Source organism: Neovison vison, chromosome 6 (genome assembly GCF_020171115.1).
Source record: "Neovison vison isolate M4711 chromosome 6, ASM_NN_V1, whole genome shotgun sequence".
Taxonomy (NCBI): Eukaryota; Metazoa; Chordata; class Mammalia; order Carnivora; family Mustelidae; genus Neogale; species Neogale vison.
In genome coordinates, this window is record NC_058096.1 from 217,040,768 (window position 1) to 217,054,294 (window position 13,527).

The 13,527-nt window shown below is 48.4% G+C and overlaps 1 protein-coding gene across 2 annotated transcripts in view; it reads left to right on the forward strand.

Moving 5' to 3' along the window:
* Positions 1 to 9,058: 9,058 nt before the first annotated feature.
* DNMT1 (DNA methyltransferase 1) overlaps positions 9,059 to 13,527 on the forward strand; it is a 45,717-nt gene continuing 41,248 nt past the window's right edge. The window contains exon 1 of one of the 2 annotated variants that reach the window (XM_044254245.1): positions 9,059 to 9,194. In XM_044254245.1, coding sequence (XP_044110180.1) covers positions 9,115 to 9,194 — 80 coding nt within the window. In that variant the 5' untranslated portion in view covers positions 9,059 to 9,114. Of the gene's footprint in view, positions 9,195 to 9,433; positions 9,783 to 13,527 lie in introns of those variants that run through there. The other variant, XM_044254246.1, reaches the window with a different exon arrangement.

Genomic DNA, 13,527 nt, shown 5'->3' on the forward strand with positions numbered 1-13,527 from the left:
CCAGTTGTTTTTGTTTGACATAAATAACAACATGTTCCAGCATTCCAAAAAGGCAAACAAAAAAAAAATCTTCAGAAAAACTCCTTCCTGCCCAAAGCTTCTACCCTGCTAGTTAACATTCCTTATCTCCAGGAAGTTAACCATTTGTTTCTTTCCCAAGGCTTTATGTATAAACAAGTAAATACCCAGAATTCTCCCTTTTTTTCCCCCAGATAATCTGTATCATACTCTGCATTCTGTTCTACATCTTGCTTTGTTTTGTATTAGCAATTAAAAATAAACCTCTAAGGTACTATATGGAAAAATGTCTTTTTGTTTTTTGTTACCGTGGGATCTGTCACTGTGTGAATGGAATACACTTATTTTAACTAAATCTCACTGAAGCAGAACTAGGTTATTTCCAGTCTTTTGCTACAGACAAAGTTAGTCAATAGCTGTGTCCTCTTCTCCTTTTGCACATATGTATGACCAAGTCTTATGAGAAATTTCTGGAAGTAGAATAGCTGAATAAGAGCATGTGCAGGGATACCTGGGGGACTCAGTTGTTAAGCCTCTGCCTTCAGCTCAGGTCATGATCCCAGAGTCCTGGAATTGAGCCCTGCTTCTCCCTCTCTCTTTGCTCCTGCTTGTGTTCCCTCTCTCGCTGTGTCTCTCTCTCAATCTGTCAAATAAATAAATAAATAACATCTTTTATTTTTAAAAAGTGTGTGGATTTGTTATTTTGATGAATGTTTGTAGACTGAACATTTAATGTTGGGAGCGGGGAGGAACAAGCATCACACCCTCATCTATGCAAGGTTCCATGAGGTGGTGGTCGTCATCATCATCATCATCATCTCCTTTTTTAAGATTTTATTTTCTTTTTCTTTTTTTTAAAGATTTTATTTTATTTATTTGACAGACAGAAATCACAAGCAGGCAGAGCAGCAAGCAGAGAGAGAGAGAGGGGGAAGCAGGCTCCCCGCTGAGCAGAGAGCCCGATGTGGGGCTCCATCCCAGGACCCTAATGATCATGACCCAAGCTGAAGGCAGAGGCTTAACCCACTGAGCCACACAGCTGCCCCTTATTTTTCTTTTTTTAAAGATTTTATTTATTTAACAAAGAGAGAGATCACAAATAGGCAGAGAGTCAGGCAGAGTGGCAGGCAGAGCGAGAGGGGGGAAACAGGCTCCCCTCTGAGCAGAGAGCCTGATGTGGGGCTTGATCCCAGGACCCTGAGCTCATGATCTGAACTGAAGGCAGAGAGAGGCTTAACCCACTGAGCCACCCAGATGCCCCAAGATTTTATTTTATTATTTGAGAACGATCATGAATGGGGATAGTGGGAGGGGAAAGTGGAGAGGGACAAGCAGACTCCCTGCTGAGTGGGTTCCAGACACAGGACTCAATCCCAGGACCCCGAGACCATGACCTGAGCTGAAGTTAGATACTCAACTGACTGAGCCACCCAGGCACGCCCCCATAAAAGTAATCATTATGCTCAACATGGGGCTTGAAATTACCCCAAGATCAAGTCGCCTGCTCTACTGATTGAGTCAGCCAGGTGTCCCTCCATGAGTCTTTATTGTGTATCAACTATATCCTGGGCACTTTGCTAGGTGTTGGGCATAGGGAGGTATGACTGACCTAAACTGTCACCGCACACTATGTGATCACCACCTGAAGTAAGGACTCTGAAAGAGGTACACCTGGGTGGCTCAGTGGGTTAAAGCTTCTGCCTTCGGCTCAGATCATGATCCCATGGTCTTGGGATCGAGCCCCGCATCGGGCTCTCTGCTCAGCAGGGACTCTTCTTCCTTCTCTCTCTCTGTCTGCCACTTTGTCTACTTGTGAGCTCTATCTGTCAAATGAATAAATAAAGTCTTTTTAAAAAAGGGGCTCTAGAAGAAAGAGCTATGGTTTTACGAGCCTACTAGACACCTTTTGAGCTGGAGAGATCAGGAAAGTCTCCTTGAAGGAGGTGATGGTTGAGTCAAAGTAGAAAGAATGAATTAAAGATTTTCTAAGCAGGAGAAATGGTGTGTGAAAGAGCAGGGCTTCCCAGACTAAGGCAACAGCAAATGCAGAAAACTATGGTTATATAACAAAAAGCCCCAAAGTCTGGTGGCTTAGAACAGCTCACTTGTATTATCCCTCATGGTTGCTGTGAGTTGGGGATTGAGCAGCAAAGCGAGCCTGGGAGCAATTCCAGCTTGAGGATCTCTCATACCTTTCAGCTGGGTATTGGCAAGGGCTACAGTGGTCAGAAAGCTTGGCTGGGGCTGGAGGGGCCATTTCCAAAGTGTCTCACGCCCATGGCCGGCAGCTTAGTGCCTCTTGCCCTGGCTCACCACAGGGCTGCTTGAGCATCCTCACAATATGGCAACTGATTTCTGCCACCAAAACAAGGTGGTACTGCGATGTCTTTTATGACCTAGCTTCAGAAGTCCCGCACTTTCACTTCTACCATCTTCCTTTAGCCCTGGTTCCAAGAGGACCCCACAAGGGGATGAATACCAAAAGGCAAAGAATGTTGGGGACCCTCTTGGAGGCTGGCTACCACAGGCCTTACGCAGGAAGGGGCCTGGAGTGACCAGGGTGTGGCTCAACTGGGGGGAGCAAAGGAGTGATGGCAAAGGCTGATGTGGGTGGGGCTAAATGCATAAGGGATGGGTTTACTCTAAGAACCTTGAGAAAGCCTTCTCGCCCATTCAATGGGTTAGGGAGGAGGGGACCTGATCAGATGGATTCTGAGAAGATTCCCTCCCACTGGCAGGGGATTCAATAGCTGAATATGTGGTGAGAGGCCTGAATGGCAGCCCAGGGATGACGTGGGGCAAGTCATCTGGGAGAGCGCTGAGGATGATCTAGGTTGGGGTGTCCTTGGAGGGTCATATCAGTACACTGATTTGAAGGCTGCTAGGCTTGGTAACAAGCCTCCTGTGATCCCAAACAGTAAGCCATCTGCCTGTTCAAGGGCCCTGCAAAAAGCAAGTGGGTCCGCCCAGCACACTCCAGAGTTGTTTTTCCCAGATCTGATTCCTGGCCATGTGAGCCGAGAGAGAGAGAGAGAGAGAGAGAGAGAGAGAGAGGAGTGTGTGTGTGTGTGTGTGTGAGCGTGTGCATGCTTGAGAGGCCCACCCTGCTGGTCTTCCTGCCTGGCCCCTGTCTGGGGTGAGTGGGAAAGTGTCCCTTTTGAAGCCTGGAGTGTTGCTGCCACTGCCTAAAGCTTTTGCTGGGCCTGGCACCAAGAGAAAGCTCAGTGGCCATGACTAATTCCCCAGCTGGTGGGGTGACTCAGCTCTGGCCTTCCGACTGAGTGGCTCAAGGCATGTGGCTATCTCCCCACCGGCCCTGGCGCTTTGGGCTGCCCTGACCTTGGCTGGGCTGATACGTAGCCTCTCCTGGCTTCTGGAGGGTGGCCCTTCAGCTGAAGGCTGGAATGTGGCCTCCAAAGTGAGGAGCTCAGGCCTGATAAGTCTTTCTCTTGAGGTGTTTATGAGCACTACTTCAGAGACTGAGAGGTGGAGACGGGGTTAATGCCAGCAAGAGCTGAACCCGGTTTCTTCTGGAAGTTCCATTCATTCCCAAGGGCTGAGCCCATTTTTAGGTGGGGGATGTGTCTCCAGTGGTCTAACCCGTCACTCTGGAGGTGCTCAGGAGTCACCTGTATTCCTGGGGCCAGTCTTTATGTCTCTGAGGCCTTGCCCCATGCGTAAAACCATTTGAATCCTCCCTCAGTAAAGGGATCACCTGAGAGGGAGCCTCGACTAAATGCGGTTGCTCCCCTGTGAGCAGAGTCCCCTGACAAAGAATTATAGTCTGTCGCTCCTCTCTCCCCTGTCCCATGAGCACCCTGTGCCTTAAGGTGTGTTCGGGGCCCCGAATACTGGCTTCTGGCTGGTCTACAGGGGCCTGAGCCTCCCTTTGGTGACACATTCTTCTATCTACCACCCCCTTTCTGCTCTTACTTTTTAATCTACTTCCCCCCAGCCCTGCCTCTGGTCCTCCAGGGGGCCTGACAACTAACCAGCAGCCAGCTGGGTATCACTGTTTTGCATTCGGGCTCGGTAGCTAAGGACCCCTGGATTCATGGCCCCTGCTGCTTCCTTAGTTCATGATCTTGGGTAAGCAGCCTCTGAGCCAGACTCCTTTGTGACAAATATTCCAGGATTAAACGAATTCCTCTAAAGAGAATAGTGTAGTATGTAAGTGCTGCTAAAAATACTACTAGCTATTAATTTTAGTCTTATTAATATTTCAGTCTTCCTGGATCCTGCCATGTATGGGTAATCCATTGCAAACAGTCTGAGACCCACTTCTGGCCAGGCTGACCTCCCCCCACCAGCTGCTGGGGAAACCTAGTATACATGTGTGTTTATAAACCAAGTGACTTATAAAATCTATAATACGAAAATGTAAAAATGTACCATAATTTGTAACTTGGTTCTTTTTTTTTTATATAGAAGATTTTTTTTTAAGATTTTATTTATTTATTCGACAGAGAGAGATCACAAGTAGGCAGAGAGGCAGGCAGAGAGAGAGAGAGGAGGAAGCAGGCTCCCCGCCGAGCAGAGAGCCCGATGTGGGACTCTATCCCAGGACCCTGAGATCATGACCTGAGCCGAAGGCAGCAGCTTAACCCACTGAGCCACCCAGGCGCCCCTGGTTCTTTTTTTTTTTTTTTTAAGATTTTATTTATTTATTTGACAGACAGAGATCACAAGTAGGCAGAGAGGCAGGCAGAGAGGCAGGCAGAGAGAGGGGAGGAAGCAGGCTCCCCGCTGAGCAGAGAGCCCGATGTGGGGCTCAATCCCAGGACTCTGAGATCATGACCTGAGCCGAAGGCAGCGGCTTAACCCACTGAGCCACCCAGGCGCCCCGTAACTTGGTTCTGATGTGTTTTGTGTGTGTGTGTGTGTGTGTGTGTGTGTTTTAAGATTTTATTTATTTATTTGACAGATAGAGGTCACAAGTAGGCAGAGAGGCAGGCAGAGAGAGAGAGGAGGAAGCAGGCTCCCTGCCGAGCAGAGAGCCCGATGCGGGGCTTGATCCCAGGATCCTGGGATCATGACCTGAGCCGAAGGCAGTGGCTTAACCCACTGAGCCACCCAGGCGCCCCGTAACTTGCTTCTGATGTGTTTTGTGTGTGTGTGTGTTTAAGATTTTATTTATTTATTTGACAGATAGAGGTCACAAGTAGACAGAGAGGCAGGCAGAGAGAGGGGAGGAAGCAGGCTCCCCGATGAGCAGAGAGCCCGATGCGGGGCTTGATCCCAGGACCCTGGGATCATGACCTGAGCTGAAGGCAGTGGCTTAACCCACTGAGCCACCCAGACACCCCTGATGCTTTTTTTCTTTTCTTTTCTTTTTTTTTTTTTTTATTGTTGCTTCAGCAGGTACTTTTTTTTTTTAACTCCTCCCTCTATGAATGGTTTATTTTTTATTGTGGTAAAAGACATAACTCTTACCATTTTAACTATTTTCTAGTAAACAGTAGTGTTAACTGCATGCCTGCGGTTGTGCAGCAGATCTCTGAAACTTTTTCATCTTGTAAAACTGAGTTTGTTTGCACTGAACTACTTTCCTTCTCCCTCCTCTCACCAGCCCCTGGTCCCCACCATGGTTCTTCTTTTCTACAGTTGTAAAGTTTATTTTTATTTATTTTTTTTTTTAAGTAATCTCTACATCCAATGGGGGGCTTGAACTCACCCAAGATCAAGGGCCATCTGTTCTGCTGACTAAGCCAGCTAGGCCTGGCTTGCTCTTTTTCTTTGAGACTTTGACTACTTTAGATACTGAATAAGTGGAATTATGCAGTGTTTGTTTTTTGTTTTGTTTTTTTTAGATTTTATTTTATTTTATTTTTTTGTTTGACAGAGAGAGACAGCGAGAGCAGGAACATAAGCAGGGGGAGTGGGAGAAGGAGAAGCAGGCTTCCTGCTGAGCAGGGAGCCCGATGTGGGGCTCGATCCCAAGACCTTGAGATCATGACCTGAACTGAAGGCAGATGCTTAACAACTGAGCCACCCAGGGGCCCCAGTATTTGTCTTTTTGTGACTGGCTTACTTTATTTACCACAATGACCTCAAGATTCTTGCAGGTTGCCACAAAGGGCAGGATTTCCCTTTTTAAGGCTGAATAACCCATTGTATATACCACATTTTCTGGAAACCCTTCATCTTTCCAAGGACATTTGGGTTATTTCCATCTCTCTCTCTTTTTTAAGATTTTTATTTATTTATTTGACAGAGAGAGATCACAAGTAGGCAGAGAGGCAGACGGAGGGCGTGGGAAGCAGGCTCCCAGCTGAGCAGAGAGCTCTATGTGGGGCTTGATCCCAGGACCCTGAGATCATGACCTGAGATGAAGGCAGAGGCTTTAACCCACTGAGCCACCCAGGCGCCCCTGTTTCCATCTCTTGACCACTCTGAATAATGCTGCGACGAAGAAGGGTGTGCAAATATCGTTTTGAGATCCTTCTTTTTTTTTTTTTTAAGATTTTATTTATTTATTTGACAGAGACACAGTGAGAGAGGTAACACAAGCAGGGGCAGTGGGAGAGGGAGAAGCAGGCTTCCTGCCGAACAGGGAGCCTGATGCGGGGGCTCGATCCCAAGACCCTGAGATCAGGACATGAGCCGAAGGCAGACGCTTAACAACTGAGCCATGGAGGCATTCCAGAGATCCTTCTTTTAATTCTTTTGAATATATAACAAGTAGGATTGCTGGATCATATGGTTATCCCATATTTATTTATTTATAAATATTTTATCTGGGAGAGAGAGAAAGAGAGCAGAGCAGGAGCCGGGGGAGAGGGAAAAGGAGACTCCTTGCTGAGCAGGGAGCCCAATGCAGGACTCCATCCCAGGACCCTGGGATCTTGACCTATGCCAAAGGCAGCTGCTTAACCACTGAGCCAGGCAGACGTCCCTCTGTTTTTAAATCTCTTGTGGAACCTCCAATCTTTTCTGTGCTGGCTGCACTATTTTACATCCCCCCTGATAGTACACATGGATCCTAATTTCCACATTTCTGCCAGCACCTGTGTTTGATTATTTTGTGTGCGTGTGTATATACTGCATATATACACACATATATATAATAATTTTTTTATTTTTTTTATTTTTTTAAAGATTTTATTTATTTATTTGACAGAGATCACAAGTAGGCAGAGAGGCAGGCAGAGAGAGAGAGGAGGAAGCAGGCTCCCCGCTGAGCAGAGAGCCCGACGCGGGACTCGATCCCAGGACCCTGAGATCATGACCTGAGCCGAAGGCAGCGGCTTAACCCACTGAGCCACCCAGGCGCCCCCTATAATAATTTTTTAAAAAGATTTTATTTATTTATTTGACAGACAGAGATCACAAGTAGGCAGAGAGGCCTACTGAAGAGAGAAAGAGGGAAGCAGGCTCCCTGCCGAGCAGAGAGCCCTATGCGAGGCTTGATCCCAGGACCCTGGGATCATGACCTGAGCCCAAGGCAGAGGCTTTAACCCACTGAGTCACCCAGGCGGCCCATATAATATATATATATATATATATATATTTTTTTTTTAATGTGTTGCTGGTTTGTTTTTTTTTTTAAGATTTTTATTTATTTATTTATTTGATAGACAGAGAGAGATCATAAGTAGGCAGAGAGGCAGGCAGAGAGAGAGAGGAGGAAGCAGGCTCCCTGCTGAGCAGAGAGCCCGATGTGGGGCTCGATCCCAGGACCCTGAGATCATGACCCGAGCTGAAGGCAGAGGCTTAAACAACTGAGCCACCCAGGCGCCCCCCATATAATATTTTTTTGATAGTTCACCGCACGCCCATTAGAGTGGCCACAATCATGTGGTTTTGATTTGCATTTCCCTGATTAGTGATGTTGGGTGTCTTTTCATATGCCTATTGGCCATTTGTGTATTTTTAGGGAATGGTTTATTCAAATCTTTTGCCCATCTTTTTTTTTTTTAAGATTTTATTTATTTATTTGACATAGATCACAAGTAGGCAGAGTGTTAGGCAGAGAGAGAAGGGGAAGCAGGCTCCCCACTGAGCAGAGAGTCTGATGCGGGGCTCGATCCCAGGACACTTAGATCATGACCTGAGCGAAAGGCAGCGGCCCAGTCCACTGAGCCACCCAGGCGCCACTCTTTTGCCCATCTTTAAAATCAGGTTGTCATCTTTGTTGAGTTGTAGCTCTTTATTCTGGATATTAACATTTTATCAGATATATGGTCTGCAATCTTTTTTCCCATTCTATATGTTGCCTTTTCACTTTGTTGACTCCTTTGCTGTGCGTAAATTGTTTGCTGTAGTCCCATCTGTCTTTTTGCTTCTGTTGCCTGTGCTTTCATGTCCTAGTCAGTAAATCAGTGCCAAATTCAATGTTGTGAACCCCCCTTTTTTTCTTCAAAGTATTGCATAGTTTCAAGTCTACATTTATGTCTTTAATCCATTTTGAGTTAATTTTTATATGCCGTAGGTAAGGATCCAACTTTACTTGTTGGCATGTAAACATTTCCCCAATTTTCCCAACGCCATTTGAAGAGACTATCCTTTCCCCAAGTTCTGGTGCTTTTTTAAATCACACAGGCTGTGGAAGTGGCTGGGCCTCACCACACTGGGAGATCTGTGATGCTAGCTGCATAGTTTGTACGTCCTCAAGATTATCCGCGATTAGCACCTTTTTAAAGATGAAACGGGGCCTGGGTCCAAATGACCCATCCAAGGTCATTATAATGAGCATATAGATGGAGTGGAGTTCAAGTCCTCAGTTACAATCCCAAGAGCCCACATGCTGGAGCCCTATAGGAATGCTCCCTGTTTTATCCCCAGCATGCTAGGAAGAATGAATGAATGAACCTCTCAGGCGAGGCTCCCAGCAAACAGGGAGCTTGGACGAGCCCACAGCTCCACGCGGGGGTGTGCTCCCTTCTCGCGCCTGCGCGGCCCCTGTGCACGACCTGCTCCACTCTATCTGCCCGCACATGGTATGGCCTCTCTCCCTATGGTACGTCCCGTCTTCCCCCACGTCGGGGCCGAGATGGTACATGCCGCCTTAGCTCACCGCCCCTCCCCATCGGTTTCCGCGCGAAAAGCCAGGGCTGCCTTGCCGCCGGCGCCGCTGTCTCTGCTGCAGTTTCCAAGATGCCTGCCCGCACCGCCCCGGCCCGGGTGCCCACGCTGGCCTCCCGAGCCATCTCCCTGCCCGATGATGTCCGTAGGCGGTAGGTGCCGCAGGGGGGGTCTGTGAACTCGGGCTGGGGGCGATGAGGTGGGGTTGGGGGGGGTTGGGAAGTGGCTCGGCGTTGGGGGTGGGGGGGTTGCTTCCCCTCTTGGTAGCCCGTGGCTGCTGCTGACAGACGGGCGCGCATGCGCGGGACGGCGCGGCGGCGGTTGGCGCGGGCAGGGTGGCACTTCCGGTCGCGCGCACCCCTGGCCGTTTGGCGCCAAAATGGGCCGAGGCCCCTCACAGTTTTCTGGTGACTAGAAACTTGGGGTCACTTCCGATCTCAAAGTAGAGTGAGGTTTGGGTTCTCCTCGGGGATCCCCTTCCTGGAGGAGCCACGGGCTTGGGTCCTGCCGCCAGTTTGGTCGCGCAGGAAGTGGGCAGCCAGCGGCCTCAGGACACCCCTCGGCCCAGGCACTTCGGCCTCTACTTCCGGTGCCCGGCCCGCTTGGAGGGGGGGTCGAGCTGGTCCGGTCCCTGGGGGCATTTTTGGGACCCCCCCCCCTTGGCACCCCGCGCAGCGCATCCCGATGGCGGCCTCCAGAGACAGACGTCGCCGCTCGGGCCCCGGGCGCGGCCGGCTCAGGTTTGCGACCCCCGTCTTCCTTGGGGGGCTTCCTTCATCTAGGACTGCTGCGGGGAAGTCGCATCTGGAAGGAGCTCGTACCGTGCAGCGCAGGACCAGGGGCTCGGGCAGCATGAAGGCTGGATGGTCTTTCCCAGTAAATCTGTGCCTGTGAGCCATGGGCGTCAAGGAAGCCCCGCTAGGGAGAACTGGCTCCAGTTTCGTTGTGTGCGCGTATGCACGCGTGACACAGTGGCCATGGGTGTGTGTGTGTGTGTGTGCGCGCGCGCTTCACACAAGTGGCCGCAGTTTCGTGTGTGTACACGTGTGTTGCACAGCAGTTAGTGTCCGGACTGGCTGTAGCAGTTCTGTGCAGGTGGGTCGCGGGCAAGAATACTGGGCTCCTGTTTGTGACGGGCACCACTTTCACTCCTGAAAATCGGCACTCCTTGGAACACTAGTCATTGGAACCTTGACCCGGCAGGAACGCCCCCCCTGGATTTGTGAGCTGGTTTTGCCATTTCCCTGTTTCCCTGTGCTTTTCCTATGGTTGTGCCAGGCCAATCTTTTGGGCTTTTGGAGTTGGGGTGTGTGTGTGTGTGTGTGTGTGTGTGTGTGTATGGGAGGGGCTGTATTTGGGGGGTACCTACCACTGGTTTTAAAGTTCAGTCTGCTTCTTAATCACAGAGGAGGTGTGTCTTGCTGAAGAATCCCTATCTTTATCCTCCCAAGATAAAACTTGAAATTGAATTATGGAAGTCCCAGGTTTGGTGATGACAGACCCAACAGATGTTTGGGCCCAGTCTTCTTTACTCTGATGGTGAGAACTCTCATCTCCTCTGGCTTGTTTGACCTTGGGCAAGTGTCATAAACAGGCTGTGGCCATGGACTCCTTAACATGGGCTTTAAACTGACACTGGATGACAGGAGACTATGCCCAGCACATAAAGCCCCACATGTTAGCATTCTTACTGGCTAATCTAGCTTTTTGTCAGTTCTGCCAGTCAGTCCCTAATCATAGAAAGCACTTGACAGTTCCTCATTTAATCCTCAAAAGTTCTTAAGAGTGGATGCTGTCGGAGTTTGCTGTGAGAAAGCAAGGATTCCTGCTGATGCCTGCTTCTTACCAAAACGTTTCCTTTCTTCTAGGGTTTTGAATAGGCCACTGGCTTAGCTTAGGGGTTTTCTTGGGCCAGTGTAAGTCTTTGGCTGAATTTGAATGCTCTTAAGTAAGTTTTACCATCCTCCATTACCTTAGGTTTCATATTACTTTGAACCAGAATTGCCTACTGTAGGTGCAGAATTTTGGGATTCTGCTTTAGGCCACGGGATGGACATTGAAATTGTCTGCTTATGGGACGTTCAACAACGTCTTGGCTTACATTTTGAATTTCATTGTACAAAATACATAAACATGGTATTCAACACTCCCTTAGATTTGTAAATGGAGGTATAACTTCTTGATCTACGAAAATTAAAGGGGTATGACTTATAATACAAGAGGTACTTAAGTCCAGTAGAACAGTCTAGGAATAAAACTAGGCCAGGTCCTCATGCGTTCCTGTCACTTTTGCTAGCTTACCTATATATGTCAGCTTCTTTTTTTTAAACGCGTAGTTCCATTAGATAATGTAGTAATACCAGAAAGTATTTTCCATGTTTGGGTTTTTAAGTCTTTAACTTCATTTTTAAAGTGTAGCATCCAAATTGAAAAACTGTATAAAGTAAAGCACCCAAAATCTAAAAATTATGCCTTTCGGGACAAGCTATATTTTTACTTATATTTCTTATTTTGTCCAAGCCGCCATTTGTACAAAGCGATGTCTCTCGCTGGTCTTCCTGTTGCTACTCAGGTCTTTTCTCCAAGTGCAAACTGTGAATCCTCTTAAAAAGTTGGATCTGATGGTTTCCTTGCCCCCCCCACACTGCCGGGTGCACTGGTCCTGAAGTCCAGAATCCCTGTCTACTTGTCTGATTCATCGTGTGTTCTTTTTTTTTTTTTTTTTTTTAAGATTTTATTTATTTATCAGAGAGAGGGGGAGAGAGCGAGCACAGGCAGACAGAATGGCAGGCAGAGGCAGAGGGAGAAGCAGGCTCCCTGCTGGGCAAGGAGCCGGATGTGGGACTCGATCCCAGGACGCTGGGATCATGACCTGAGCCGAAGGCAGCTGCTTAACCAACTGAGCCACCCAGGCGTCCCTCATCGTGTGTTCTTTTCACAAGCCATACAGACCTCAGGTTCTCAGGGCCTGAAACCATGCAGAGCGTCCAGTGGGATGCTGAGCTGCTCCCTATCTACCCCTTCCCTAAGTTGGCTACTGTCCATTTATCCTTCAGACTGTGCTCAGAAAGACCATTCCTCTTCCCCATGACAGAAAGGGTGTTGAATTCTGCCCAAGCACCCTGCATGTTGCCTTTGCAACCCTGGCGTGGATGATTTTATTCTGTCTGTAGCTTGGTGTAGAGGAGACTGAAAGGCGTGCATGCAAGACTTTCCCCTCTAAGAAAGCCTGGAGTCAAGCACAGATTGTAGCAAACCTCCTTTGTACCACTCCGATTAGCCTAAGTAATTGTGCCGGCTTTTTAAACTGCTAGTCCTTCTGTGATTAGATTAAGTCGGGTTTCAAGTTCTTAGCTCTACTTCCATGACTCCAACTGATTGGGTATTGAAGAGGGCAAAACTGACTCTCCTATTTCCCCCCCGCCCCGGCAGGAATATTCTAGAGGTACAGACCACCGGGGTTCAGATTCCTTCCTACCATAGCTATAAGGCTAAGTTTTTTTTTTTAAGATTTTATTTGACAGACAGATCACAAGTAGGCAGAGAGTCAGGCAGAGAGAGAGGAGGAAGCAGGCTGCCTGCTGAGCAGAGAGCCCAATGTGGGTCTTGATCCCAGGACCCTGAAATCATGACCTGAGCCGAAGGCAGAGGCTTAACCCACTGAGCCACCCAGGCGTCCCAGGGCTAAGTTTTTTAACCTCTTGGTGGTCATCTGTCTGTCTGTCTTTTTTCTTTTTTTTGTTTTTGTTTTTGTTTTTTGTTTTTGAGAGAGAGAGAGCCCGCACAAGAAGGGGGAGGGGCAGAGGGAAAAGCAGAGTCCCTTCTGAACAGGGTCGATCCCAGGACCTTGGGATCATGTCCTGACCAGAAGGCAGACGCTTAACTGATTGAGTCACCCAGGCACCCCACCTCTTAGTGTTTTATCTGTAAAATGGAACGGTGTTGCCCCTGCTACCTGGGCGTTAGGAAGATCACCTAAGCCGATAGGTATAAATGTGTGGTAAAGCAGCCCCTGCCAGAAAACTTTCTGTGCTACTTACCACACGATCCCCTGTGTATTTCACTTCCATTAGAGGAGCATGATTTAGAGTAGCAACATGCAGATCTGCTACCGAGGCAGATGTCAGTATTTCAGTGTAGGCCATGTACAGATGATGTATATTCCTGCTTATCATTCCAGCCTTCACGTTTGGCTTCTTGTAGAACGGTCTGGGCTGTTCCTTCCACTGCCGCCTTTGCTTTTGTGCCAGGTCTCCAGTCCTATTCTTGCTCAGGCTTTCTTCTCAAGGATCGAGGTGGTGTTCTGTCCTCTTTCATCTCTCAGTATCTCTTGCTTTTTAATCCTTTCTATCCTTGGCTTTTGTGGTGCGGTTTACCACAGGGAGCCTCTCTCTCCCCTGATATTCTGTCCCCCCCCCCCCAATCATTTTCTTTCGTTCCTGGGCCCTTAACTCTTACCTCTTCCAGTCCTAGGACTTGCAGCAG